General features: G+C 39.0%; 1 protein-coding gene across 9 annotated transcripts in view; it reads left to right on the top strand.

Annotated features, from left to right (window-relative positions):
- Positions 1–485: 485 nt before the first annotated feature.
- MYRIP (myosin VIIA and Rab interacting protein) overlaps positions 486–26,545 on the top strand; it is a 208,743-nt gene continuing 182,683 nt past the window's right edge. For 2 of the 9 annotated variants that reach the window (XM_030265134.4, XM_041714512.2), the window contains exons 1-2: positions 486–891; positions 15,094–15,243. In XM_030265134.4, the coding sequence (XP_030120994.3) occupies positions 15,134–15,243 (110 nt within the window). In that variant the 5' untranslated portion in view covers positions 486–891; positions 15,094–15,133. The remainder of the gene's footprint in view (positions 892–15,093; positions 15,244–26,545) is intronic. The other 7 variants (XM_030265128.4, XM_041714513.2, XM_030265130.4 and 4 more) reach the window with 5 other exon arrangements.

The raw sequence follows: 26,545 nt of genomic DNA on the forward strand, positions 1-26,545 counted from the left end.
CTGATACAATAAAATCTGCAGTGATTCAGGACACAAAAAAGCGCTTCCACGTTACAGCAGTGACTCACAGATGAACTGAACGACTGACCAGGCCGCACCTTCCTTACGACTGCCTGCTGTGCCGCATCCATATGGATGGAATTCTCGCCCGTTCCCCACAGCCGGCCTCTCCTTTCTTTCGCTTGACACCCGCCACGGGCGGCCCGCACCACGGCAGGGCCCAGGCAGGCACCGCCTGGCAGCACCTGTGCCTCTCCCTGCCTCGCCTGGCCAGCTGGGGCTTAGGTGGCGGGCGGGCCGCAAGTGTCGCGCCCGGCCAGCGGGTGTGACAGCGGTGGGCGACCCCGGGGGGCACGGCGGGGAGGCGGGAGCCCGGTCTTTGCCTGTCGGGGGCGCAGCTTTAGGGACAGACGCGCACCGGGGCGCGGGCTGGGGAGCGCGGAGGTTCGCGCAACTCCCGCCCCTGCCGGGCGCGCCGCCCCCGCCCCGGCCCGGCCCCTTCCCGGCGATTGGCGGCAGCGCCCGGGCAGGTGCCGGTGCGCGGCGGGAGCTGCCGCCGCCGGCACCGCAGCAGCACTCGGCGCGTCCGGCGGGGCGGGGAGGGCTGAAGGCGACAGCGACAGCAGCAGCGGCGGCGGCAGAAGCAGCAGCAGCAGGAGGAGGAGGAGACAGCGCTGTCTCCTCGCTCCGGCCGGTGCGGAGCGGGACCGGGGCACCTGTGCCCGGCGGCTCCGCGCAGGTGGTGGCCGGGGGCCGGCGCGGGGCGGCCGCAGACCGCGCCGTGCATGAGCGACGGGACGCAGCCGCCGGTGGTGCCTCTCTGCCCGTGCCCCAGAGCGGGGCGCTTCCCGCCCGCCTGCCATTGTGGTGCAGCCCTCGCACTTGGCCGGGGTGAGTACGGCCGGAGTCGGGACCGGGACCGGGGCTGGGGTGGGCTGGGGTCCCCCTGCTGCGGCAGCGCGGGGCCGGCCGACGCCGGGGGCGGCCTGCGGCAGGGCCGAGGTGCGGGGCCGCAGCGCCCGTCGGGCCGGCCGGGCTCGGTCCGGGAGGGCTCCGGCGTCGGGTGTCGGGGCGTGCTGGTGGCCGAGGGGCCGCCGCCCTCCGCGGCCTTCGGGGGCGAGGCGGGCGCTCCTCCGCGGCAGCGCGGCACTGGGCTGTGCTTTAATTACCGGACAGATGTCTGAGCCGCTTCGTGCTGTTCTGCTGACCGCGTGGCTCTTCGAGCGCTGTCACTGCAGTGCATCATCATCATCATCATTATCATTGGAGTGTTTTACTCTTGATCAACTTCCCCGGGAGCCCGGGGAGGGTTTCAGCGTGGCGCTGCCGCTGTCCCCGTTTCATGGGAGCATCCCGCCACTTTGCGCTTGTAATTTATGCCTCAGACAGAAGCAGCGTGCGTTTTCCTAGTATCAAGGTCAGTTTATCGTAAATGCTGAGGAAAATACCATATGGCTGAGGCTGACTTTTCTTAGGGAATCTAATTAAGTAGGAGCCTGTGTTGTGCTGGGATTTGTGTTATGTTTGAGGCAAGTAACTGAATTAGATTGCAAAATGCCTTACAGCGTGTGTGTCACTCCTCAAGTGTGTTTGCAGGGACATTACCTGTAACTAGCAATCTATTTTGACAAATTATGCTTTTTTTGCCTCTTACCTACCATTTTACTATTTCCTGCATTTCTGAAAATGTGGGTAGCTGCCTTGCTTTGGAGCCAGGAGTTTTTTTACATAGGCACAGCAAAGATTTTAGCAATAAAGCGCTTTTACTCATTCCTCTCGTAAGCCTTTTCTGGAAGGCTAGAGAGAGAGAATGGAAGGATAGTCAGTCTAGTTCTCATATTACTAGACATCTTTCTGATTTTGATGGACCTGTCGTCAAACTGGACAGGTTTTTACAGTTGCTTATTTATGGTGATAGCTTTTCTCTGTTAACTGCCTTGAGACCAGTGACTAAGCCCCTGCTATTAAATGCCAAACAGTAGTGTATGCCGCTCAGTTCTACCTTTAGGATGTGAATAGAGCTGTGCAAAAGGCAGAAGATGCTGTGTCTTGGACATAGCCCCTTAGGATATTGCCTTATCCATCATTACTCAGGTATCAGATTGTATCAGAGCATATTTACTGATGCCTCATGCCTGAGCATCTAAAAAGGTACTTGGCTGTTGTGTAGCCTTTCTGGGGAGTTTGTCAATTACCTTAGTACATTGCAGTTAGAAACGGGGGAGTAGCCTTTTCAATATCTCTGATAAGTTAATTCCCACTGGTGAGAATGCACACAAGTCAATTCCACCCTGGCAGCCCTCACAGGGGTGAGATGTACTTAGAGCACTACACCCTGTGACAGGATTTGCCTCTTGGACCTGCTGCGTGTTCAAATGACACAATATTGTCCTTTCAGGCAGGGTAGTGCTTTTTTGTCTTTGTCTGAACCAGTGCTGTCTGGATCTAGAAAACTGAGTTAGATCTTTCATTTATTTCCCTGAGTTAGTTTCTTGCTTCCATGCTAACTTGATGAATACATCTGAGTGCACTACATAGAGTATACCCAAGTGTATGAATACAGTAGGAATTCACTCTTCTCACTTCATAGTTGCAGTAAACAGAACACTTGAACGGCTTGTATTTAAGTAAAGAAAAAAAATCCCCAAAGCATGCATGGGTGATGATGAAGCAAGGCTGTATATATCAAGTGCACTATTGTTCATAAACACTACATTGGTATGAAAATGCGACTCCTTTGTACTGCTGCCAACATTAACATGCCCTATTGTTATAAGACTGGAAACTGTGGTTTGGCAGTATGAACCACCTTAACTTGCCCTTGGAAAGCTGGACAAGTTGAAAGAAACTAGCTGACTATAATTCCATGAAAACCACAGGGACAGCTTTTCTCATTGAGATAACCCATTGAATGGTTTGAGCGGATTAATGCTGCCTTCCTGTGGAATGCTTTATTCACCTTCCTTTTAGATTCAGGTAGGTTACTTTTTAGATAGGTTCTTAGAGATAATAAAGGCTTCTGGCTTACCTGTGAACCACTGACAGCATGAGACTAAAACAGCTCCAAGTTTCTTATACTCAGAGATTTATAGCAGCTTGGATTCAGTAGAAGACTTTAGTGCTTAAGAGATGAGGCAGATGACTGCTATATTTTAGTGTGAAGCACACTACACTGTTCCTCAATTTACCAAAGAAACTTCACCTTTATGATAAAACCAGGCAATTTTACAGAAGGACTAAATACAGTGTAATTTGATAAGATTTCAAGCACTGGTTGAGTTTCGCCCATCTCTTTGTGAGATTGGTCAAAGATGCCAGTATCTGAAATTTTGTGAATTTAGAGAAACTGGAGAGGAAAATCTCCCATACATATCCGATACACCAGTAAGTTCTGTCACTCATACGGTAGGCTAGTGATTGCAATGTGCTTGCTATTTAACTCTCAGTTAAGACATGCTATCTGTGAGGATCTATATGGTTTATTAGAGAGGGTGAAAGGCCCTGCTTGGAGTCGCAAGACACGACATGTGGCAGGCCTTGGGGGAAGGGAGAGGTAAGGGGTAGAGGGAGATAAGAGAGGGTCCCAAGAGGGAGAGGATGTTCCAGGAGTGGGGGAGTTCCAAGAGGGCGTCTGGCTCCTCAGGGACTCCTTATCAGGGGGCTTCAAGGTGGGCTGGAACAAGACTTAGGCCAATGGGGTCACAGGTACCTGATGCTTCAGGGGAGGGTTACAGGTGTGGGATGAACCATACATTGGGGGTGAGATAGAACATTCCATTTAACCTTTGGGCTTATCTGTAGGTAAGGGCATTGTTCAACCAGAAGGGGGGATTGTCTTCATCCTGGCTGTATTATTGTTTTCTAGTTGTTCAGTAACTAAGGTTTGCTATCTCAAAACTTATTACCATTTCAATCTCTGTATTTTCTAAGTCTTTTGCTAGGCAATCATATTTATAAGGCTTTCCCATTTCATCTTCCCCAACACTATCCTCTTTTTTTTTAACAATCTTCTAGCAAAATGCCATGCTGTAGTTTTTAAAACTTCATTTTCTGTAAATAAACATTATGCTTGGCATTCTGTGTCTTGAAAATAAATAAATAAAGCATACTGTAGTGGAAAGCAGTTTAATGAATCACCTTTGCAGCTTTATCATGGATGAAAAGGGTATAAAGACTGCAATGCCTTGACTGGTCAAAAGCTAATATCAGTATTATTGCAATAATGACAGATTTTTAGATCTTATGCATACTGTTCAGGAAACAGAAACACAATAAATTTCCAGGTCAATATGCATTAAATTTCAAGAGCACAGCAATATATATATTATACTTTTAAAAGAGTGTTCTACTAGTAAAACACCTAATGTAGCAATTTTTTACTTACCAATTAGCTCCTGAACTGAGTAAAAGAAACAAAATCTCTTGTTACTTTTTATTATTTTATGCTTCATTTACCTTTTGATCCATTGATGATCAGAAAAGGAAAAACTAATATTGGTGTTCGGTATTCAGATTATTGGAGTTATTACTGTCTACTGGTTGTTCTAACATATAAAGCATTACCACAGGAAGTGAAATACACATTCTTCAAGGCAAAGTATACCTCCAAATAAAACATCAGCCATTGGGGTGGAGCTGATTACTATGGAGATTAATCTTGATGAGACACTTTCAATGGCATTGTCCCCATTGGCTCACGGTAATCAATTCAGTAGTTTTCTTGAGTTTTAATGGTGTTGACTTTGAAGGCAGATAACTCTATCCTGTCCTCTTGCTGAACACCCAAGCTCAAGTTCTGCTATGTAGCAGTTTCAAGAAGCTCTTTCTGGACTCTTCTTTGCAAAATTAAGCTCTTTCTGGACTCTTCTTTGCTGCTTATTGATGGAGAAGAATAAATGAGGCAGACATATTTTCTGGATTATGTCTGTTTAAAGGGTGCAGAGGTAATTTTCCATAGAAAGTGAAACATAGTATCTTCTTGTGATAGCAATCTGAAGTGTAGTCTCATTCAAAGGCTATTGAAGTTTGTGGCATTACCACTGTCTTTAATGAATCTTGAAGGTAGGCAACAGCCTGAAATCTTTGGGGTTTTTTAATAACAAAGCAATCCCTTCCCCAGCACCCTCCACCTGTCTCCATGCAGAATAATTGGTGGTTCTGCTGTTGTAAACCAACTTTCTGCTCTTGGAGGAAGACTGTACATAATCTGTAGTTTTCTTTCTCGAAAGCAAAATATGCTTGTAACTAGTGGAATAAACTTTCTCTTCTGCTCTTGTGATGAATTGTATCTCTTCTGAAACTAATAAAAAAGCTTCTTTGCTTATTAGGCATTACCTGTGGGACAGATGATGTTTTTAATGGGGTTATCTTCTGGCCCTTTTGAGCTGTATGGACAGGATTTTGTGTCCCAGGGTAATAAAAAAAAAAAAAAGTGCTCGTTTGTGTCATCAAGATTAATTGCTACAGGGTGGATGTGCAGTGTATGATTTAAGTGCAGTTGACAGAAATGTAACTAGCCAGTGCTACCTAAAATTTCAGAGGTGCATCTACTTTTCTAACCATTGTTAATCTTGCAATAAATTTATTACTTTTTTTCCCCTTACAAGAACTGATCCTTATGCCTCTCAGGGATCATCCCCAGGAGTGCTGGGTGTATCTTTCTGGAAGTTATCCCAGCGCTTGCATCTAGCTGTCATAAATGCTTTGATATTTGTTTGACAGACCGTGACTTGGATTCAAGTTAAATCACAATGTGTGAATTGGAACACCATCAGGTTTCAAAAACAACTGAAAGAGCTTTGGGGAAGATTCAAAAAGGTGATGTTTTTCACTATCTCAGCTGGTCTTAATCTAAAAGTGACAAAAATCGTCCATGTGTTGATCACTGCAAGCACAGAAACCATTAATGGAGTCCCAAATGAGCAGAAAGCTGTTCACCTGTAGAGTAGGATAAGCCTGATTATTCCATCTCTGACTTCTTTTCTAATATTTAATGGTGAGGTTTCACATTCCTGCTCCAGAATAGTATCACAGGTCAAAACATTGGAAAATGAGGCAAATCATTGGAAGTACTGTGGACTTGGGTTCCACACATGATTAAGTGAGGAAACCTAGTTAGTTCCTAAAGGTTGTGGCTTGATTATGCTGTTCAAATAATAAATTCCGTGGGACTCAAAAAGGGGTCTGTGCTAGCTGAATGATTTCCTGAACCTGTATGAGGATGAATTGGTTCTGTAGTTTAAACTAAAGGAGCTGTGACACTGCTCCAGTTTGGCTCCAAATATCAGTGAAGCAGCAGTGAAAGCCTGACACTGAACTTGGCCTTTGAACTCCAGAAAATAACTGACCGTGTATTATGCTTGAATATAAACATTCTTTATTTGTATAAATTTATGATCCAGAACTTCAGGTGTGTGTTTATTGGTCTAGGTTCAGGTTATCTTCAAGCTGTGCAGTGTCAATATTAAAAAAAATCAGCTAAGCACTGGTCCAAAGCAGAGTGTCTTCTAAACACGGTGTGGAGTAGGTCCCAGTGTCAACAGATGAATCCATTAACTCCCCCACCTGACAGATTAACCCAGCCTCTTTGGTTTGCAGAGGCTTTCTAAAGCTCTGGCACTATTTTACTCATGTTTTGTGCCACTTGACAAATTGTTATCTAAACAAACCAAAGACAACCTGCTACTGAAACCCTTTTTACAGTGCACAGGGCATACGTTGTGTGTCAGCCAACTGCAGCTCATCACAAAGTCTTAGTGAAATGGGACATGTGGCTTTTTACATGTCACTTAATTGTTGTCTATCTTATGATGCTTGCTTCTTCAAGGATAAATCAGGGCTAGAGGCATTTTGCAGGTGTCACAGTGAATGTGGAAGGCACATACTTAGGAGTTTATTTTAGCTTTTTACTTTGTTAATTTACTTGCTAATCTGTAAAATTCAGTAATTTGCAGTGGGGTTCCTGTCAGTGGTTTGAATTAACAGTGATTTACCATATTAAATTTGTTTTCACATCTGGTAGCACTAGAGAATACTGCCTCATTGTGGCAACTGCTGTTGGAAGCGTTTTCTTACCTCTAAAAATAGAACTTTTGTCCTTCTTCTAGTCCTGCAGGAAGATTCTCTCAGTGAAAGTTTAGTTCTTGGATAAATCTTAATTATAAGTTAATGGGTGGTATTTCATAAGAGGAATGAGGGATATCAATTAGTGCAACAGATGTTGTGGGGGAAAATATCAATTTTACTGTATAGGATATTTTAAGCATGCCTCTGATATGTTTGCATATTGGTAGGATTTTATGTTAGGGATGTTTTAGTAGCACTCAAGCAATTCACACTTAATTGTTTACTTTTGTAGCTTACATGGATTAATCAAGTTATGGCTTTCAAGTTGTGATGAGTGTATTAATTTATCGTAACTCTTTTGCCTGTGTTACTGAAATGCAGAATAAAATGCAAATACAAAATGTGTAGTGTTTCCAGAACTGTTCGACTTTTTACAAAAGCTTCACCTTTTCTCTCAAGGGTTTATTTTTTTCCCCATATTAAAGATGTTAATAACTCATATGAGAAGCCTTATCACCACTTAACTCAATAGTCATGCTTTGGCATTTTGGAGTTGAAAAACTTATCTTAGTGGACCTATTTTCTTCGTTAGTTTATTGAATGTTATCTCTAGTTGTTCTGACAAATAGTAACTGCTGTGGCATAGGGGAAGGCATTTAACTTTGGTACACATGCTTGTCTTGTGCTGCTCCACAGCTTGTACAGCAGGGGACCTTCTGTATCATTCAGTTGCTTCAGGTCATACAGGAAGATAGGATGTTGGCATCTGAAATAGGGATCTGCACAGTAATATCCAGAATGGGTTGAGTTGGAAGGGACTATCTGGTCCAGTGTCCCTGCTCAAGCTGGGCCATCCCAGAGCACGTGGCACAGGATTACATGCAGGTTGTTTTTGAGTATTCCTGCTGAGGGAGATGGCACAACCTGTCTGGACAACCAGTTCTAGTGTGTGGTCACCTACTTGAAGACGCTCTTCATGTTCAGGTGGAACTTCCTGTGCATCAGTTTTTGCCCTTTGCCTGTTGTGCTGTTGTTTGGCACTACCGAGACACGTCTGGAAACATCCTCTTGGTACCTTCTACCCCCCACCTTCAGATACTTACAGGCATTGATGAGGGCTCCTCTCAGTTGTCCTCCACAAGGAGGGAGATAAATAATTGAGCCTTCCCAGACTTAATATGGCATTTTACCTGAGTTTTTTTGGGTGCCAGTACTAGACTGGTATTTACGTGTATTTACACTGCTAAAGTAAGTGCTTGCTTCTCTGCCTCTTAGAATGAGAGAGAAACCCTTCAATTCTTTGAAGGAGCCAAGAAGTATTCACCATTTCTTTCATCTCCCTTCAATCCACGTGGCTCATTTGAGGGCCACTGATTGTGAAATGCTGGGACTACAGGTGTCTCAGGAGAAAGTTGTGGCATGTGTAATGCAGCACAGGTGGGTGAATGTATTTTTGCAGTCCTCACTCTTGAGCTGATGCCGAGGGGGAGAGATAGAAGTACAAATGAGCCTTTTGTTTTGTATTCTCTTCGTGCTGGCTCAAGCTTGGCAACTACAGTGTGAAGCCTGATTTGCTGGGTGCGTTCTGGTTTGTGTTTTGATGAGGCATAACTCAGTTCAGTGGCTTCTGCTCTCTCTGTGCAGGGAGTCTGGGCATATAGAATTAAGCTCTGAGCCCCACTTTGCAGGTTAGGCATTCAAAGGGAAGCCCCTGCAGTCTTGTGCTTACAGATGTGCAAATTTCTGATTGTGTTGGACTGTTTGGGATCAGTTGCATTCCCTAAGTGCACATGCTGGCTTTCTTGCTGGCCTGTGATGATTCACTCTGGAATTGGTTGACAGTCCATTACAGTAATGAGCTGAATTTCATGCTTTAGATTGAAGGCACATGGAGAAGAGGCAAATCATCCAAGGTAAAATTGTGTGTCAGCACATTACTGCTCCAATTTTGTCTTTTTCTCCATGCTGTCTTCTTCATTTCTGGAAGAGTGATAGTCAGTCTCACACAGTCAGAATATTGTCAGACGCATCATCTTTATGCACCGTTCCACAAGACGGTTGCTGCTAAATAGAGAAAATAGAGCTGAACAGGATTTGCCTAAATTCAGCATAAACAATGGAAGAGGAGACTGAAGTAAAATGAGACTATACACTAACTAGAAATCCACTTGCATATGAAACACGTGAAATTGGTGTATGCCAGATAACCTATGATCTTTAGCAGCTGCAGGGATTTTTTGATAAAACTTGACTCTAGTTCAGTTTTACCAGTGAGAAGATTATTCTCGTCCATCAATTTAACTTTTGTATCACATTTTGAATCCCCAATGGGATTTGTATTTGTGTATTAGTTGTAGGCCTGATACATAAATATAAAATGGCTATCAGTTGTTACGCAGATTCTCTTTTTATTATGACTTTTTTTTTAACCATCAGAGGTAAATGACAGAAATTAGATCCTACAGTGCAACCTTTAGTCTTTTCTAAAATTGTTTTTCTATTTAAATAAAATAGGTTCCATTTTTTTAGAAACACTTTTATGTGCTGTATTCTGCCTTTAGGAGAGTGCTATTCTTCTATGAGAGATGCTATTCTTTCTTGAATGGAATGTGACTTCACTAAGATTTTTAATTCTGTTGTTATGGTTTAACCCCACCACCTGCTAAGAAGAAAATGAACCCTATCCCAGCTGATGAACCCTATCCCAGCTGTCACCAGGACATTCTGCTATTTCATATTCAGCACTTAAAATAACATAAAATATAGAAGCAAGAACAAGAGTGTGAACAACTGTTTATTTCCTAAATAGCTTAAAATTTAAAACCATGCAGTACTAACCTTTGACCTGTAAGGTTTACAGTTTCACCCATTATGGTATGTTCCAGCAATCTTTTAGATAAATGTACATACAATTATTATAATAACTGCGTTAATAAGGAACATTTTTCCCTTAAGGAACTGAATGAACTTTATGTTTTAAAACCTGCTGCTTTACCTCTCACACTCCCCAGTGAAACAAATGTAACTTTGCTCAGAAGCTTGCCAGCTGTTTGTTTTGCTGCTTGCAAATCTCTCATAAAATTAGTCCAAGGCTGAAAGCAAGATAATTTTTTTTGCTTTGGTTGTTGACCGGGAAATATGTGCAGTAAAACTCAGTAAAAATCAGTGTGTGTACAAAGAATAGCATAGTCTTTGAGATCTTTACCTTATATCTCATTTAAAATGTGATACACCAGATACAAGTCCCATGTTGAAGTCAGGTGGGTTGTATTGAATTCTTCAATCAAAGAGGTGGCCTTTTATTTCTGATTAGTGTATTTTCCCTTTTCTTATTTTGAGGTATTTGTTCATTTCAAGTGTAAAGAGAAGAATACTCAGTGTTTTTTACTCAAGTTTTTAGATACTCTTGGAGTTTAAAAGATTAACAAGTCTGTGGCCAGTATTAATTATGCCTCATTTTAGACTTAATTTTGTGCTGGCTGTAGTTGAAATTACTTTGGACAGTGATGCCTTTTAAATGTTGAGTTATGGCTGAAGTCTCTTTTATTCAAGTGTGTTGATATGACTCAAAGCACTATTACCTTATATTTGTCAAATGAAGTGTATGACATTATGTCACAATATTGTGACATTTGCTTTCAACAATTATCATATAACCTCACGTGAGCAATGTGGCAATTTCTTTTGGACAATTCAGTAAACAAAACTTTTTAAAATACGAAGATGGTCAAGGAGCTCTGTTGAGGACAAAGTGCTTGTCTTCTTCTTTGTCTTAGAAAAGTGACTATGTTGTACAATTTAAAAGGGAAAAATATTCACAAAGAATTTCTTATAATACTACAAGAATTCTGGAAATAATGACAAGAAAGATTGAGCAGTATTATTTGGGTTCTGACAGACTGCTAAAGGAAGAAAAGATGATCTTGTTGGTGACAGAAGCAAAGATCTAATTACTAGTGGGTTTTTTCTTGATTTTCTACCTGGAAATTATAGAAGCAGTAGAGTAGCAAAACAGAGTAGAAAAGTTCTGATGAAGAGTTTGGTGAGTCTAAAGCTGAGACTATGTTGGGGAAAGGTATTGTATATGAAATACTTCAGTTGCAAATAACTGGGTTGAAGGAATTTGTGGTCTTGGTTCCTCAGATATTACATTTCATCAGTGCACATCAACAGCATTTTAGTGCAAAACTTATACTATGCTGTGGAAACCGATGAAATCTTGATTAAAAATGTGCTCAGGATATTCTTGTTTGGAGAGCTATCTTCCAGATACCCATTGTATATACCTCCCAAGCCTTCTCCAGGCTGAGCTGTCCTAATACTCCCAGCATCACTTCCTGTGAAAGATGCTGCAGTCCCTTAGCAATCATTGTGGCCATAAGTATCTTTCTTTTCCTGGGGAAGCCCAAACTGGACACAGGATTCCAGATGCAGCCTCACTAGTGCTGATTGCTTTGCTACAGCATAAAACTAAGAAGTCTGTGTTGTACAATATTCAGTGTGACCACTTGCATAATTAACTTTATAATGTAGTTCTTTGTCAAGCAGAGAATCTGTCTTAAATATTAGTTGGCACTTAGCCCAAAAAACTTTTATTCTTCCCCACCCTCTTAGTAATGCTAATCATCTGCTGAGACTCCAAGTCCAAACAGCTTAGCTTTCATATGGGTGAGTAGGAAATGCACTACTTGCCCTTGTTTCCAGTGTTAATGAACTTGGTGATGTTAAAACCATGCATTGCTTGCCATTATTGAAAAACACTTAATTTGCTTGTTTTTCTTTTTGCTGGGGTTTGGTTTTGTTTTTGAGTTTAAACTCAAGAAATGTTTTCATTGTGGAAGTTTTAATTAGATTTTAAAATAGACTGTAAGAAGTGTTAAGGTTAGAGTATTACTCAAACAGTACCCAGTCATGTTTTGTAAGTCTAGGCTTTTCCGTTATAGTGTTTTAACTTTTTTGAGCAAAAGTTTTCTAGGGAGTGATACTATTCCTTGTAAAGTCTGTGAGATCTTAGATTTTGTATTCAGTTTGAGATTTACCAAAGAAGTACTCATGAAGGCAATCATCTGAACAGCCTCATGTAAGTTATTTTAATTGAGACCAGAAGTTAGTTTAGGTTGAGAAGCTATTTTGTTTGCTTTAGGCTAGTTTTAAGTGTAACTTGTTACATTTCCTCTAGAGGACTTGCAATTGTAAATTTCCAAAATACATAATCCAGTTCTACTGCAGAAAAGACATTTGAGAATTGTTTATAAATATTTATAAACTGCTGTGATACTCCCAGATCAGAGGTGATTTTGTAATGGGATGAAAAACTATTTCCTGGAAAAACACACGGTGTTCCTTAGAGGTTAATGTAATATTAGAATGCAGACTGAGAATACCATAAGAGAGCTAAACCACATGAAAGTCTAAAGTTAAAATTGCTTCTGATTTTAAAGCATATGTACTTGAAATTAATTCTTTGCCAGCCCCAAAAAATCAGAGGTGGTGGGGCTGCCCACTTATTCCCAAACTTAGGGGTAAATTTCCCCTTTCTAATATATGGTCACAATTAGCATTGGCAGCTGAATCAAAGGGATGATTTTCTTTACTAATGGACCAGTTTGCATATGTGGAAAAACATTACTGATTTTTAGACCATTTCCAAAAGGGTTTTGATGAAGACCTGAAGGGAGAATCTATTACAAAAATGTCAATTACAGTTGTTGACTTGATGCTCAAGATACTAGGAGATCAAAGATGAAATTCTAGTTACCTTCATCATCTTGTGTCTCAGAAGACTGTAGCCCTAGCATGAAGGTGTCTCTACTGGCTCCAGGAATTACTTAAAAAAGTTTTGTTTCCTTTTACTATGTATCCTGTATTTTCCCTTTAAGCTGTGTGTGTGAAAAAAGTTACTTGGAAAAGCCCTGCTTACTTCCCCGTGGATGTGGCTCTCCTATAGTGAAGCCCTTCTATGGTTTTAGAAAGGCAGAGGTGCCTTTGCACTCAAGTGCTTTGTGTGGAAGAGCTGAGCAGATGGCCCTAAGCCTGAAGGGAAGGATGTGTCCCAGGGCACTTCATGGTCTGTCTTGGAGCTTTAACCCAAGTGTTACCTCAGCAGACCCTTTTCCTTGACAGTGCTCAGTGAGGTTTTGATATAAGGTTAAAGGACAGAGGAAAATCTTAATATCCCAGTGAAAATTTTGAGAAGATTTATGTACATGTGGCATTGAAAAAAAACATCTTGCCAGTTGTTCCTTACCATGTTTTAGCCAATCTTTAATTTTAACATATATTCTTAGTCTTGGAAGTGAGATTAATGAACATTACTTACAGTTATTTGTTTCTTTGGCACTTTTCTACTGTGAAAATTTTATAGCCTTTATTAAATACTCATTGTCATCTTCCTTTGTAGATTCACAGTCAAGCCAAAATATGGTGACTTTTTTTCAGCTGTATGGTGAGCATGTATCTTGTTGGAGGGATTTGTCATCTTGATTTCACCTAAGCTTATCTACCATCTGTTTGGTTTTGGTTAAGTATTGTTTTCTTGGACAAGGAGTTTATTCTAAACTTCATGAATAGCCTAACCAAAAAATAAGCAGTACCCTCATTCTATGTTTGTGTGTTTTTCTTGTTTGAGGAACAGTAATCAGATGATTGTAGGAAGGTAAATATTGTACTAAAAAAACCCCCACCAAACTAAGAAACAAAACCCAACCAACCACATCATTGTCTGCGTAGCAAAAGAAATGTTTAGAAAATAAAACCAATTTTTCCCCCATGCTTTTACTTGCACTAGTATTTGGAGCACTTAATACTATGCCTTAGCAGTTTTTCTTAAGGTGGATTTTTTTTTTGAGCCAAAACCAGCTTAGATGCTTTACATAGCCTCATCCATTTTTTGCTCACCATGGATGAAGAGGCAGTAATAGTTATCTCTTGTATACAGTGTAGGAACTGTAGCTGTTCATGGTTATTATGTACTTGCTGGGGGCTCATAACAGAGATGCAAAGACTGTCTTATGCTTCTGAAACTGTAACACAAAGTGGAGATGGAGACCTCTATGATTGCCCAGATAATTGCATAAATCAAATGACACAAGTTAATACTGAGAGCTGAATTTACTAGAATTCAATTAAATGAGTAAAAGTAATGAGAAAATAAATTAGAACAAATTTCATTAGTGAAATTAATGGACCAAGCTCTAGTTCAAACTTTATAGTACCTTCAATTCACACATAACATTAATTACTACTTTTTCTTGTCCAACTTTACAGTGTTGACATCTAAATATAGATAGTGACATCTAAATCTTTTTAGTCACTCTGGGAAATCCATTTAAAATTTATATGCTTACTTTTTAAAATGGTGCTTTAAAATAATTCCTGATTTCTTAGTTGGCAGTACACAACATTTTTGAGTGTTACAGCAGAGTGTGTTCTCTGTTCATACACAGTGACAGGGATTGCCCTGCAAGCAGTTTTATAAAATCTTAAGCAATGTCTAGGCCTGATTTGACCTGACTTAGTTAAACATGTTCCTTTTTGAGAGCAACACTGAGGTCTGTCCTCAGCATCTCTTACTATCCCAAATAATGTATCTTTTTCAATTATATTTGAATGGAGGGTGATTGCTTTCAGTGCATGGAACTTGCAAAACAATTCTGAAATGAATCCTTCAGGTTGTGTAAAGGAAGTTTAGATTGGATTTTAGAAGCAATTCCACCACTAAAAGGTTTGTCAAACATTTGAACAGGTTGCCCAGGGAAGTGGTTGAGTTGGTGTTCCTGAAGGTATTTAAAAGATGTGTGGGTGTGGCACTTCGGGACATGGTTTAATGGTGGACTGGGCAGTGCTGGGTTAATGGTTGGACTCAGTGTAAAGGGTGTTTTCCAGCCAAAAAGATTAAAATTTTTTCTTTTCTGATGTTTATGGCAGCAACTTTCTTTTTTGTGTCTGTGATCTCCACGCACTTGTGAAAACTGTGAGTTCTTTCAATTTAGTTTTCTATTCTATTTTGTTTTCTTTTTCTGATTTCAGATATTCCTTATAGTTCTTCATATCCAGGACCCAGTGTATAATGGGGAGAAAACTGGACCTTTCTGGCTTGACTGATGAAGAAGCAGAGCATGTGCTCCAGGTGGTCCAGCGAGATTTCAGCCTTCGTAAGAAAGAAGAGGAAAGGCTGAGGTAAGGATAAAAATAGGATTAAAAATATTGGTCTATCTTGATTATTACAAAACTTTTGAGGAAACCAGAGAACACAGCATTTTTGTGATGTTCTATGCATTAATAATAATTCCTGTCACGAAGCAAGAAATACTCAAACTCCTCCACATGAATTCAATTACTGAGTAGTAATTAATTTTTGCATTTAGTCTATCCTAGATTAAACCACAGAAATGGTCTCTGAATCACCTGTGTATATCTCCTGGGTAGAGGCTAAGTAATGTTTGGTGTAGCAAAAGCAGAAGTTTATGTTAAGAGAACTTTTTGCCTGCTGTAGTCAATTTCATTTTTTTATTCAGAAACTTTGCATGCAAACATCTGAAAGTGAAGAAGTTCAACCCATCTCTTTCCCCTGAAACAGTCAATGGGGATGTGTTATCCATTGTATTGAGACAACTTTGCTATCAGTTGTCTGTGTACAAAATGATCGCAAGCAGAAATAATCCAGAAGAAAGCAGATGGAACTTGTTGGCAAGGTAGCTGAGGAAATTCGGTATGTGACAAGGGGACTAAGATAGAAACCTGAATTGGTAGATGCAATATATTTCTTTCTAGTTTCAACAATATTTCCTTGAATTATTATGCCTGATTTTTTATTACCTTCTTTGAACAGATCATTATTTATTATCTGAAGTGCTCTGAAGTCTCTATCTGTGGTTGGCAAATGCACATTCTCTTATTTCTACTTGTATCTCAGGCATCATCTGTTTCTTTTTCATTTAGTATCAAGCTGAAGTCTACAGAGTAGGAAGATGTTGAACACCACAGAAAACTAGGCTTATATACCATCTGCAATTGAAACTGTCTCACCTGGAACATTAGGAGCAAGAAATGTGTTTTGCAGCGTAGGTCTACTTCAATTTCAGCATGCTGTGCAAGTTCTTGCTTGGGTTGGTAGTGCAAGCTTGCTGCAGGGAGAAAAAGCTGCATGAGGATGGCCCACAGAATTTATTTTTTTTTACTGTTGTACCATAGGTTGTTCTGATTACTCTGGTAATTTTTCACAACATAGCCAAGAGATTCTAGAAACAGCTTAAGGGGGATGTGTGAGCTCTCTCTGGCTTTTTGTACCATGACTGGTTGTATCTTACTGGAACAAGCATACCACATCTGGGAAGTGGTGGAGCATCTTGCCTGTTCTATACAGTAGATTTATAGTGGGAGAGGAGGGGCAGGGATGAAAGACATGCACACAGACAATTGACTGGAAAGCCTAGAGAGAGAAAATTTCTGCTGGTGTTTGTATTGTCATTTTGCTACTGAAGTTTTTCATGACACATAATTACACAAGTAGAAAACTGGTGTGAGAAGGTAGCTAAAACACTGGGAAGGTAGGTATATTTCAAGTATATATGACTTTTGTCTTCTTGCAAAGTTATGCCTTGTGCAAGTATTAAAGTATGTTAAAGTGCTGCTGTATAATGAGCTGTAGTGACAAAGCAGAAGTTCTGAAATGCAGTTTAAATATGAATCTAAGTAGTTTTGATGACACTAAAATTGCAAGCAAAGTTCAAAGCCATGACCTTTTTTATTTTTCTTTTTTAAAATCAGACTACTATGGTTGGTTTTGGTTGCTTCATTTGCAGCACATCTTTTTGTCTTACTGTGTGATTGAAAGTATATAAGAAAATTACATGATCTTGCTATAGATAGATTTTTCAACCTGTAAGAAAAGAGATTAGATTTGCTTTGATGTTCTTGGCTCTATTGTGTTTGTATTTAGAATGTTATCAACTGGCAAAGTTTACCGTTTAGTTTCACTTTAGAAGTGAAACTCTTTAAGGCTTTGCAATCTTTTTCTAAGATAAAAAAGCTGGCACACACACATATATGTAATATATTAGACTTCTAGACTTCTTTTAACAAATTCAAAACCAAACTATGTCTAAAGGTATGGTTTTGCATTTTTTTTTTTTATTCCTGCAATTAATTTGTGGTAGCAGCATTAGACTTTAAATTGAACTGTTGAAGCTTTTGCGTGTGATACTTTCTTAAAATAAGGTTTCTGTATAATTCTTCATATCATGAATGGTGTTATTTTTGGGTGTTTTTCTCCACCAAGATTTAAGTAACTCCTTCACATACCTCTCTCTGTATTATTCCCATTGGTAACAATTATTTCTAAAGATCAAGGAATAATAAAGGAATATATGATAGATTTCCACTGTATCAGGAGACTAATGAAAGCTAAAAAACTGTGAGTGGTTGATAACTTGAATTTTGCTTTTCTAATGGCAGCTGAACAGTTAACTAGCATACTACAAGAAGTGAAGCTTATCTTTAGTTCTAATAAATGTTTTTAAGGTGGTAAAATGACAAATGTTTTAGAGTTAACATTCAAAGTCTTTTTTATAGTATTGCTGGGTTTACATGTTAATTTATTTTTTCATATTCTGTAAACAAAATGCCATAATGTGTGGAGAAAAGCCATATTGGTGATCTGCATTTTCTGCTGCAAAGCTAATTTTAATTTCTCTGCAGTGAGGATTTTTTGCAGTGGTTCTCTAATTTAAGTCTTTCTCACAACTTTATCTCCCACTGTTATCAGACAGTTTGGTCTTGTACATTTTGTGAAAAAAAAATTAGTTGGCAACAGCTGGTGAGATAACAAAGATAATAATAAGCATCTGTACATGTTTAGTGAGTACAGTGGTTGGTTTGTTATATCTTACTGCTTTGTATTGTTTCAATTTCTTTTTTTTTTTTTGCTATGGCTTTCAACCTGATATGAGAATCATAATATTTACTGTTCCTTGTCACTTGTTCTCCCATTATCTTTCTGGTTTGATTATGTGTTCGTTGTGGTCTTTGGCAGTAGTGTTTTCATTTACCCCTATGTTAGTGTAGTCACCCAGAGCCATTGTGGCTAAAATTGTAACACAGACTTGCAAATGAATGGGCTGAATTTACTGTGAATCAGTTGAAGTAGACAAACAAGACAGATCTGGCATAACTAGGAAAGTGATTGGTTTGAGTTTTTTGGCATATATGCTCAGAACAACCTTACATCCTGTCTGCCACTGAAGCTCTGCAGGCTGTCTCTGGGTTCCTGGGACGCTAAGAATCACAGATGGTTTTTTGAGGAAGTTGGTTGGACATGCTAATGACTTGTTTCCTCATGTACAGATTTATTAGTCTTGAATTTCAGGCTGCATGCAGCTACAGGATGTTAGCAGTGGAGAAGACTGGACTGTGTTGAGGGTTAAACATTTAATATTTTGCCGTGCATTATATCTTTGTCATATCTGCAGTTTGGGAGGGACAGTGTCCTCCTGTTTTTAATACTTATTTTTTTAAAAGAAATGAAGAGGAGAGCTAATAAGAGCTTCCAAGTCCAAAGGCTTATATTGAGGTGGGCTTTTATACATAAACAGATATGTGAAAGTGCTTGCTGTCTTTTATTTGTTGCCTGCTTATTCAGTTTTCAAGACTGGCTAAATATGGCACGGTTTATTCTCATCCACTGTGGGCAAGCTCAAGTCCCCCTTTGGTTTTGTTTTTGCAGTTCCTGCTGTATTTATAAACCTGTGTATCCATTTGTTTTAGGTCAGGAATGCTGAGAAGTCAAGGTGTTTTAAATAAGTGAAAGTATAATTTGGCAGAAAATAATTGATGGATTACCTTATTGTGGTAGATGTTCCTGATCTGTTATATTTTAGCCGTGTGGACATGTTAAAAAATGGCTGTTCTGATTCTCACATTCGGAGTGGGTGCAAAGGGAGGCAAATGAGAAGGTCAGAAGGGTTCAGGCAAAGAGCGGGCTCAGTGCTGATCAGCTGTAAACAGCAAACTGCAAGCAGAGCAGATGCTTTACCTGTCAACAGCTACTTTACCTTAGGAGGCCGTGGTTGGAATGACTTAAGCTGCCTTTCTATAATCATTGGCTAAGAAGAGTTTCCATCACCATAGTGAATGCTGGATCAGCCATTTGCATGCTGGTATTTTAGTGGTAAAACTTGCACTGGGCAGGGATACTTCTTTGCAGGCAGCGTGGTTCTCTTTTGTTTAAACCACTGCTGTTAATCACCTGACAAAACATATTTACAAAGAAAAACTACTGACCTGCTGGTGCTACATGGATATGGGATCATAGCACTTTAGCAACTTAATATACTTATGTAGTGTTTGCTGGAAACAGCACAAGGGAAGTGTTGACAACTGACTTGCCCACAGGCAGAAACATCACCATGTCTTGCTTGATGTTGTGTCTTTCATAGCTGGGTTGCTGAATATCAACTTTGCTGCTTTTATTTATACAGTCACATTTTCAGTTGTAGTAAAGACAAATAATGCAGTGTTTTGTGATCAGTTTTCCAGAACTGTTTAATTTGCAGAAAGAAAATGAGATGTCTGTGCTCACAGGGGTGCCCTCTCTACTCTGGTTGTTCTAATTACCTTTTTAGCCAAAGAATGAGTAAGGGATTAGGACTGAGACTTGTGTAGATGATTATGAAATTGTTTAAATTGATTTTACCTACTTTATTCTTCTTGCTCATTTTGCAGCATATCCTATTGTAGCATGAATAGGCCTGTGAAGAGGCTTCTGAAGAAACAAATTCTCATACTTGACAAAACTCAGAAACCAGTTTGACACTTTCTTGTCAAGCTACAGTAGACTTCATTGTTTATACAGTATGTGTGATGGGTCTTGTAGTGGATAAAATATTGAACTCCTTCCAAAGCTTGTTAATCAAAATATTGTCCATATGAGTCATATCAAACTGGCAAAATACCAGGACAGACGTTTGAGTAGCTATCTGTTGATTCTACATATCAGTCCTTGTTCCTCCCTCCTGTGGCAGGCTTGTACCAAATACCTTAAACCAAACAAAAACCAAGCAAAAAAAACCTCCTATCTGTCTTCCCTCTTCTCCTTCCTTCCAAGCAATGCCATTTTATAGCTGTTTTCCTATTGAGGAAAGAACAGGAGATTGGTCTCACTGTGTCAAGCTTCAGAGTTCCAGCAGATGAACTTGTTGATCAATACCTTAATTGCTTGAAGTGATTTCAAAAGGTCAGCTTTCCTGCCCTTCACTCTGAAGAACAGTGTGGGGGAAGCCCAGTATGCTGAATTTCTTTATTTTTTTATTTGAGCAGGTTGTCAGTGTTCTCCTTCCTGGGTTGTCATGACAGGTATGTTCTCTCCCTGTGAGAAAAGATCTTAGAGCAGTTTGCTTCTCTGAGAAAGTTGCTGTTTGTGATTCCTATGTTAAAACAGCTGCACGCTTCTCCAGTGCAAGGTTCTGCTGAGCTGCCATAAGTTTAGCACTCATATGCCTAAAATTATTTTTGGATGCCAGGAATGATTCATCAGAATCATAGCAGCTGAATAAATACATTATTTTGCTAGGGCTTTGACTTATAAAACAAGATTAAAACATATGTAGGGCACTACAGCTCTTTCCTGGAAGTAAGGATTTATTAACAAGATTAAGAGCAAGACATGTTGTTTTGTTTTTTTTTTAATAGTTTATCACCAGTTTTGTTACATAATGTTCCAAGATGCAAACCTGTTTTCTAGCTCACACAGTCTGTCAGGATTAAGAGCTGTCAGTAACTGCATCTGTGTACTAGATGCTTTATGCTGTTACTGTGTTGCCCTCTCTCAACAGCTGTGTTTAATGTTTTACCAGCTATCCCTTAGCAGCATTCTCAGGTCAGGATAAGTCATTTATCAAAAAATGGCTACTTGGATGAATTCTGCATGAAAGTCATAGCTAATTATAGCTTTTACTGCAGTCAGTAAGGGTGCACTTTAAAATGCATTTAGAAACTGTTAGTTGCTGCTAATTTCAGGAAATATTGATTCAAGTGTGCTGCTTGCTATGGAATAATGCCATGTTTGGGGTTAGACAAGGAAAGAGGTGTGTCAGCAATGATGCAAGGTCTTATCTTGTACAGTGCAGCAGCATTTTGAGTCCTTTCTGTGGTTTGCCCAGAACTCCCTGCTTTGGCACCACTGGGTGCAAAGGTTGTGAGTGTGTAGGTTTTCCGGACTCTAAAATTGATCCCGGCCTCACCTATAATTAGAGAAAGTGATTGCAGCTGACAAGACAGTAGGATCTAGTTTATGCTTTACTGGAAAGAATCTGGCCTTTGAAGCAAAGAACTGAACAAAGAATCTGTTTCAAGTTAATGATTTGGACCCAATTTTTTTCCTGCCTAATGAAGGAAAAAATGCCAGGGTACTTCCAAAGGGAATATTATGCTTAGTTGCCTCAAAAACCAGTTCTGTGCATCTTGCTTTTGACTATCATGGGAACCCACCATGAAGTTTGTTGCTATCTGAATGGCATGTAGATGCTACAGGAGAAGCACAGATGGAACTTCTCAAAAAGTTATTTCTGCCAAGTGTTTGAATATAGGCAATGCCAGATGTGAGTTTTGGCTTTTTCAAAATGTATTTACAAATGCAGTTTCAGCTGAGAGGAAATTCTGGTGAACCAAGCATCATCTCTCATGTTTCTTCATGCTTACGAAAAGGTGCAAAAAAAAGCATAATTTTAGAGACTATTCGAGAAACTTGTAGAAAGAAATGTCTCCAGCTCACATTTTTAATATTGGACAGGCCATAGGAGATGTAGCTTTTGTACATCTCACATTCAATGTGCCAAGCTTGCATAAACTGTGGCTAAGTATTTAAAGAATACTTTCTTTAAATAATATTGCAGAACTGTTATAAAACTTATTGGAGGATTTTTTTGTATAATTTGGTCTTCATTGTGGGTTATGACTAATCAAATTATTGGCTACAATTTAGCTAAAAGGAGTGAGTGTTCCTAGTGATAATGAACAGCTATAATGTAAAATCAATATTTAATCTCTGATGTCTCGTGTATGAAAAGTCTGAGCTGTTAAAAGTGACTTGTAGTAGTAATCTTCTCTCACCTGAGTGGCCCTGCAGTGCGGGCAAGGGATGTTCTCTTGCATATGAACTCCTATTTTTACAGTTTAGTCTATATTAAGTGTTGGTTTATCTCTTTGCATGTTATTATAGCAGTACAATTGGTAGTACTTTCAAGTTATGGCAGAACGTGTAAATAAACAGAATAATGGCTGCATAATGTATTTTCAGGATTTATCCTTCATATTAGAGTTTAGAGAACAGGGGTATTCTGAATGAATTTCCAAATAATGTTCAGTTACTTGTAAGTAGTGCCAGGTGTTACAGTTTTGAGGTGTTTTATTTAAAATGTGGTTTGGGTTTTGGCTTTGGGGTTTATTTACAGCAGAAGGAATAGTTTCACTGTAAGTTTCTATTGCAGCCATAAGCCTGCCCCTGTCTGCACTAATCTGGATGGATCTGACTGAAGCTGCAGGCCTTCCCACCTTCATTATACTCATTTGGTTCTCAGGAAAATAAGAAATGCTGCTTGTCATTGTGAGGTTAGCTTATTATCAATCTGAGCTATGACTTTCCATTTAGATGTCAAGTTTGGCTTGTAATCCTTTTTTCAGAAAAACGCATTATGGAATTGTAAAAGTATACTTTTAAGAAACACTCATGTCTGTGAAAGGAAAAGACTTTTGCTTCTGCCTACAATGTAGTAACCATTCTTAAGCAGTATTATAATATTTCAGAGACAGGACATTTAAGGAAATAATTTACTTAGATTTGCTTATGTTTTTATTTCAAGTATTGTTGATGAATCAAGGGATAGTCTTTGCCTTGCTTACTGCAAGCACTTCTATGCTCTGTGTTCTTCACAGACAATGAAATTTCTCTGGTTATTTTTTTGTGGCCAGTTCCTGTGTCCCCAGTTTTGAGTAAAACCAAGAATAGCTGTAAGAAACAGCACAGGAAGGTGACAGAGTGAAAAAGGGCTGCTGTGAAGTTGAGTTGCCCTTGTAGCTGAGCAACAGACTATGAAGCTGTATCCCACTGTCCGTGTTTTTTATTATAAAAAGGTGTATTTTGAATAGTTCCTAATATGTCCTTTCTGAAGCCTATGAAGAACTGAAAGCATCTAGAAATCCACATGATAAATAAATGTTCTGTGTGCGGAAGGAGCACTTTGGGGAGGTAAGGCTGCAAATTGGGTGTTTTATTCACTGTGCTGAAGGTTAAGGGAGTATGTCATGAGATCCATCTCAGTCTATTGAATCAGCAGAGGTGAATGTTAATAAATTGCTTTAGTGAGCTTGTATTCACCTAACACCTCGTCCTGCAAATTCTCCAGTACACTTATCTTTTGCAGCTTCCTACTCAGAGCTGTGCCTGGGGATTAAGCTGTGTTAAAGGGGATATGGTTCTTAGAAATCCGTCCTGAGTCTAAGAATCTGTGTTTTAGGAGGTCCATGGAAAGAGAACTACTTTATAAATCGCTTGTGCCAGGTTCTTCACTGTTATACCTTTTCATTCCAAAGTGAACTATTGCAAACTAGAATCTGCTTGCTTTCCAGAAATGTCACCATGTGTTGGTTAAGGGGAGTTCAATTTTTAGTGTTTATAATCATGTTGTGTTTATGATGAGTTCCAAGGACTACTAGTCAACTTCTGTGAGGAATGGAGGTGACTGAGTTAAGGTATATGTTAGAGATCAGTGATCTGTTTCTGAAATGCCAAAATTTTCAGCATGAAGTTTTCTAAATTAAATTGGTGAACATTTTCAGCTAAAGGAAAGAGGAATATGCATGTGTGGGAGAATACCACAGATGTCAAAACACTTTGTTAACACTTCCAAAGTGTAGCTTCAGAAATATCTTTGGAGATAGTTTTAACTGTAACACATTCTGCCACTTGTTGGTTCATATTTGAAACAAAATGGATTTGCTTTTGTTACTTCTGTGAAAATAATAAAGAAAAGAGTAGTAGTAGTAGAAATTAATAAGTCAAGTTTTGCATTTGTAATATTTTAGATATGCAAAAATGTCAGGTGTATCTCAGCTGAGGGTGTTACTCAATATACCACAAAGTCTTGCTGCAATGGGTGTTGCTTAAGTATATAATCCTACCCTATGATAAATGCAAGATAATTATAATTTACCCTTGAGGGGTACAGTAAGGAGCTTCATGTTTGCCTAAGGAAAGGAACTAACATATGGGCAGTTACTGCAGTCATACTTTTTGCTGTAATTTAACTTGAGATAAGTTGTTAATGTACTGTTGCCTTTATTTACAGTTGGTATGTATTTGGCTCTGTGTCTGAGGCAAGAGCAAGTCTTTGAACTGCCCACCAGAGCTGTTTTTTATTGGAATGAATTATAACTGCTCTATATATTTGCTTATGCATCTTTTCCTTTATTGATGTAATAATTTGATTCTCCTTCTAGTAGTGACTTAAGGTTCTCTTGAAAGCAGTTGAACTCAAACATACTTTTTTTAAGCTTTTTTCTCTATGGTACGTATTTTATCCATTCTGCTATCCTAACTCCAGAAAGGAAAATAAATATCTCTATAAAGCTGGTTTACAACAGAATTAGTATCTTACAGCATCATAGTAAGTCTTCATTAATGCTGTTCTTCAGTGCATTAGGAAGATCAGCCCTAATGCTGGTTTACAGCAAATTACATGTGGTTCTTGGTACAGTTTGGGTTACAATTTGGCTAGTAAATATTGGAAGATAAAGACTGCAAATTATGTGGTGTTTCTCCAGCACTTTCAGCTTGAAAGGATATTCTAAATTTATCTTGGTTTTGTGAAGTTCATTGAAATTGAATGAAGCACAGAAGTCGGTGTTTGCATCTCAATCAAAAGAAATCTAAATCTAGAAGCAATTAAAAGAGATGCCTGATGGAGGTGGCAGGGATTTCATAATTTTTTTTTTCTGCTGTAAAGAAACACTTTGAGATTTAACAAAAGAATATTTAATTAATCTCTCTTGGCTACTGTGTAGCATTTGTCAGTGAGGGTGACTGGTTTTCTGCTGGTGGCATTTCTCTCCTTTATCCCTCTTCAGTTTTCATCAGTGCATGGTGGACTTTATGGTTTTTCTCTGCATAGCACTAGGAGGGAGGGACCATTTTATTTTGTTAGAAGATCTGTCATTAGAGGGGAGAAGCTCATTAGTGCTGCCACTGTGGTTCTGTGGTGTTTATAGTTATTGAATCTGCAGGAATAGTTATTTGCTTCTGTTTTGATTTTGTGGATTTTTTATCTCCTTTGCTTTCCTATTTAAGAATAAAAATAAACTTCTGTTCTTCTAGTAGGAATGTTGAATGTATGATGGATTTTAAAGGCTTTTTTGGAGCTGCATGTAGGCTGTCAGTTATCCTGGAGATAATCCTACGGTAATCCTTCCACTACGTTGGTCTCACAAAAGAACCTGTCTTTTCAATTGATGTTCCTTCAGTTGATAGCAAGATGTCACCTGTGACTGTCTTTTGAAAACTTCATTTTATTGGATGAAAGTAGTCACATACTTGTATGGCAGGTATGGAATATCTCTTGTTAGATAGGGGACTATAATCTAAAAAAATGTCTCTAGTAAAGAAACCTTCTCCATGCCATGAAATATTGTTTGAAGTTTCTATATGCCTCATAGATACTGCCTGCTGTTATTTCACTGTTATATTATTACAGGTAGTCAAATTTAGTGCATACAAGGGGAATTTGAATATGTCTTTCATGTATAACTAATTCTAGATAAAATATCTAGATAAAATGTAATTTTATTGTAAATTAATTAAAAATTCTCTGAATTTGTATTTATTTTGCTTTCATATTTTATGCACCATGGTTCTTGAGAACAATTCTTCAGTGCTAGCATGAAACCTAGTTAGCTAGTGTGATCTGTGAACCTACAGATTTGTTCTATGGTGAAATTGTAGAATTGAGTTTCTACAGATTCAGAAAGGAGCTCTTAAGCAGTTTGTATATTGGTCCAGAACTAGTGAATTTTCTGTGTCTCAGCAGGCAAAGTATACAGTAGCCTGAGCTACTCACCGGTGGCAGCCCTTCTGCCACTCGGACTTTTCTTTTTTTTCCCCAATGAGCTTTAATGTTCTATAATTATTATAAAGTACTAATAATATTGACTATTTACCAGTTTTCTACTAGTATAGTATATAATAGAATATACTATTATGTACAATATTAGTATAATACTAGTATATATACTAATATATATAATAATAGTATATATACTAATATACTAGTATTATACTAGTGTAATAATATACTACTATATATAATATACTATTATATACTAGCATAGGATGTAATAGAATACTAATCAGTACAACCACACTAGCAAAGTGTGCCTTCAGATTGCCAGAGCAGGTGAGAAATTAGAGGAAGACAGCCTCCGAAATAAGAGGTTT

Source organism: Taeniopygia guttata, chromosome 2 (assembly GCF_048771995.1).
Source record: "Taeniopygia guttata chromosome 2, bTaeGut7.mat, whole genome shotgun sequence".
In the NCBI taxonomy this organism is placed as follows: Eukaryota; Metazoa; Chordata; class Aves; order Passeriformes; family Estrildidae; genus Taeniopygia; species Taeniopygia guttata.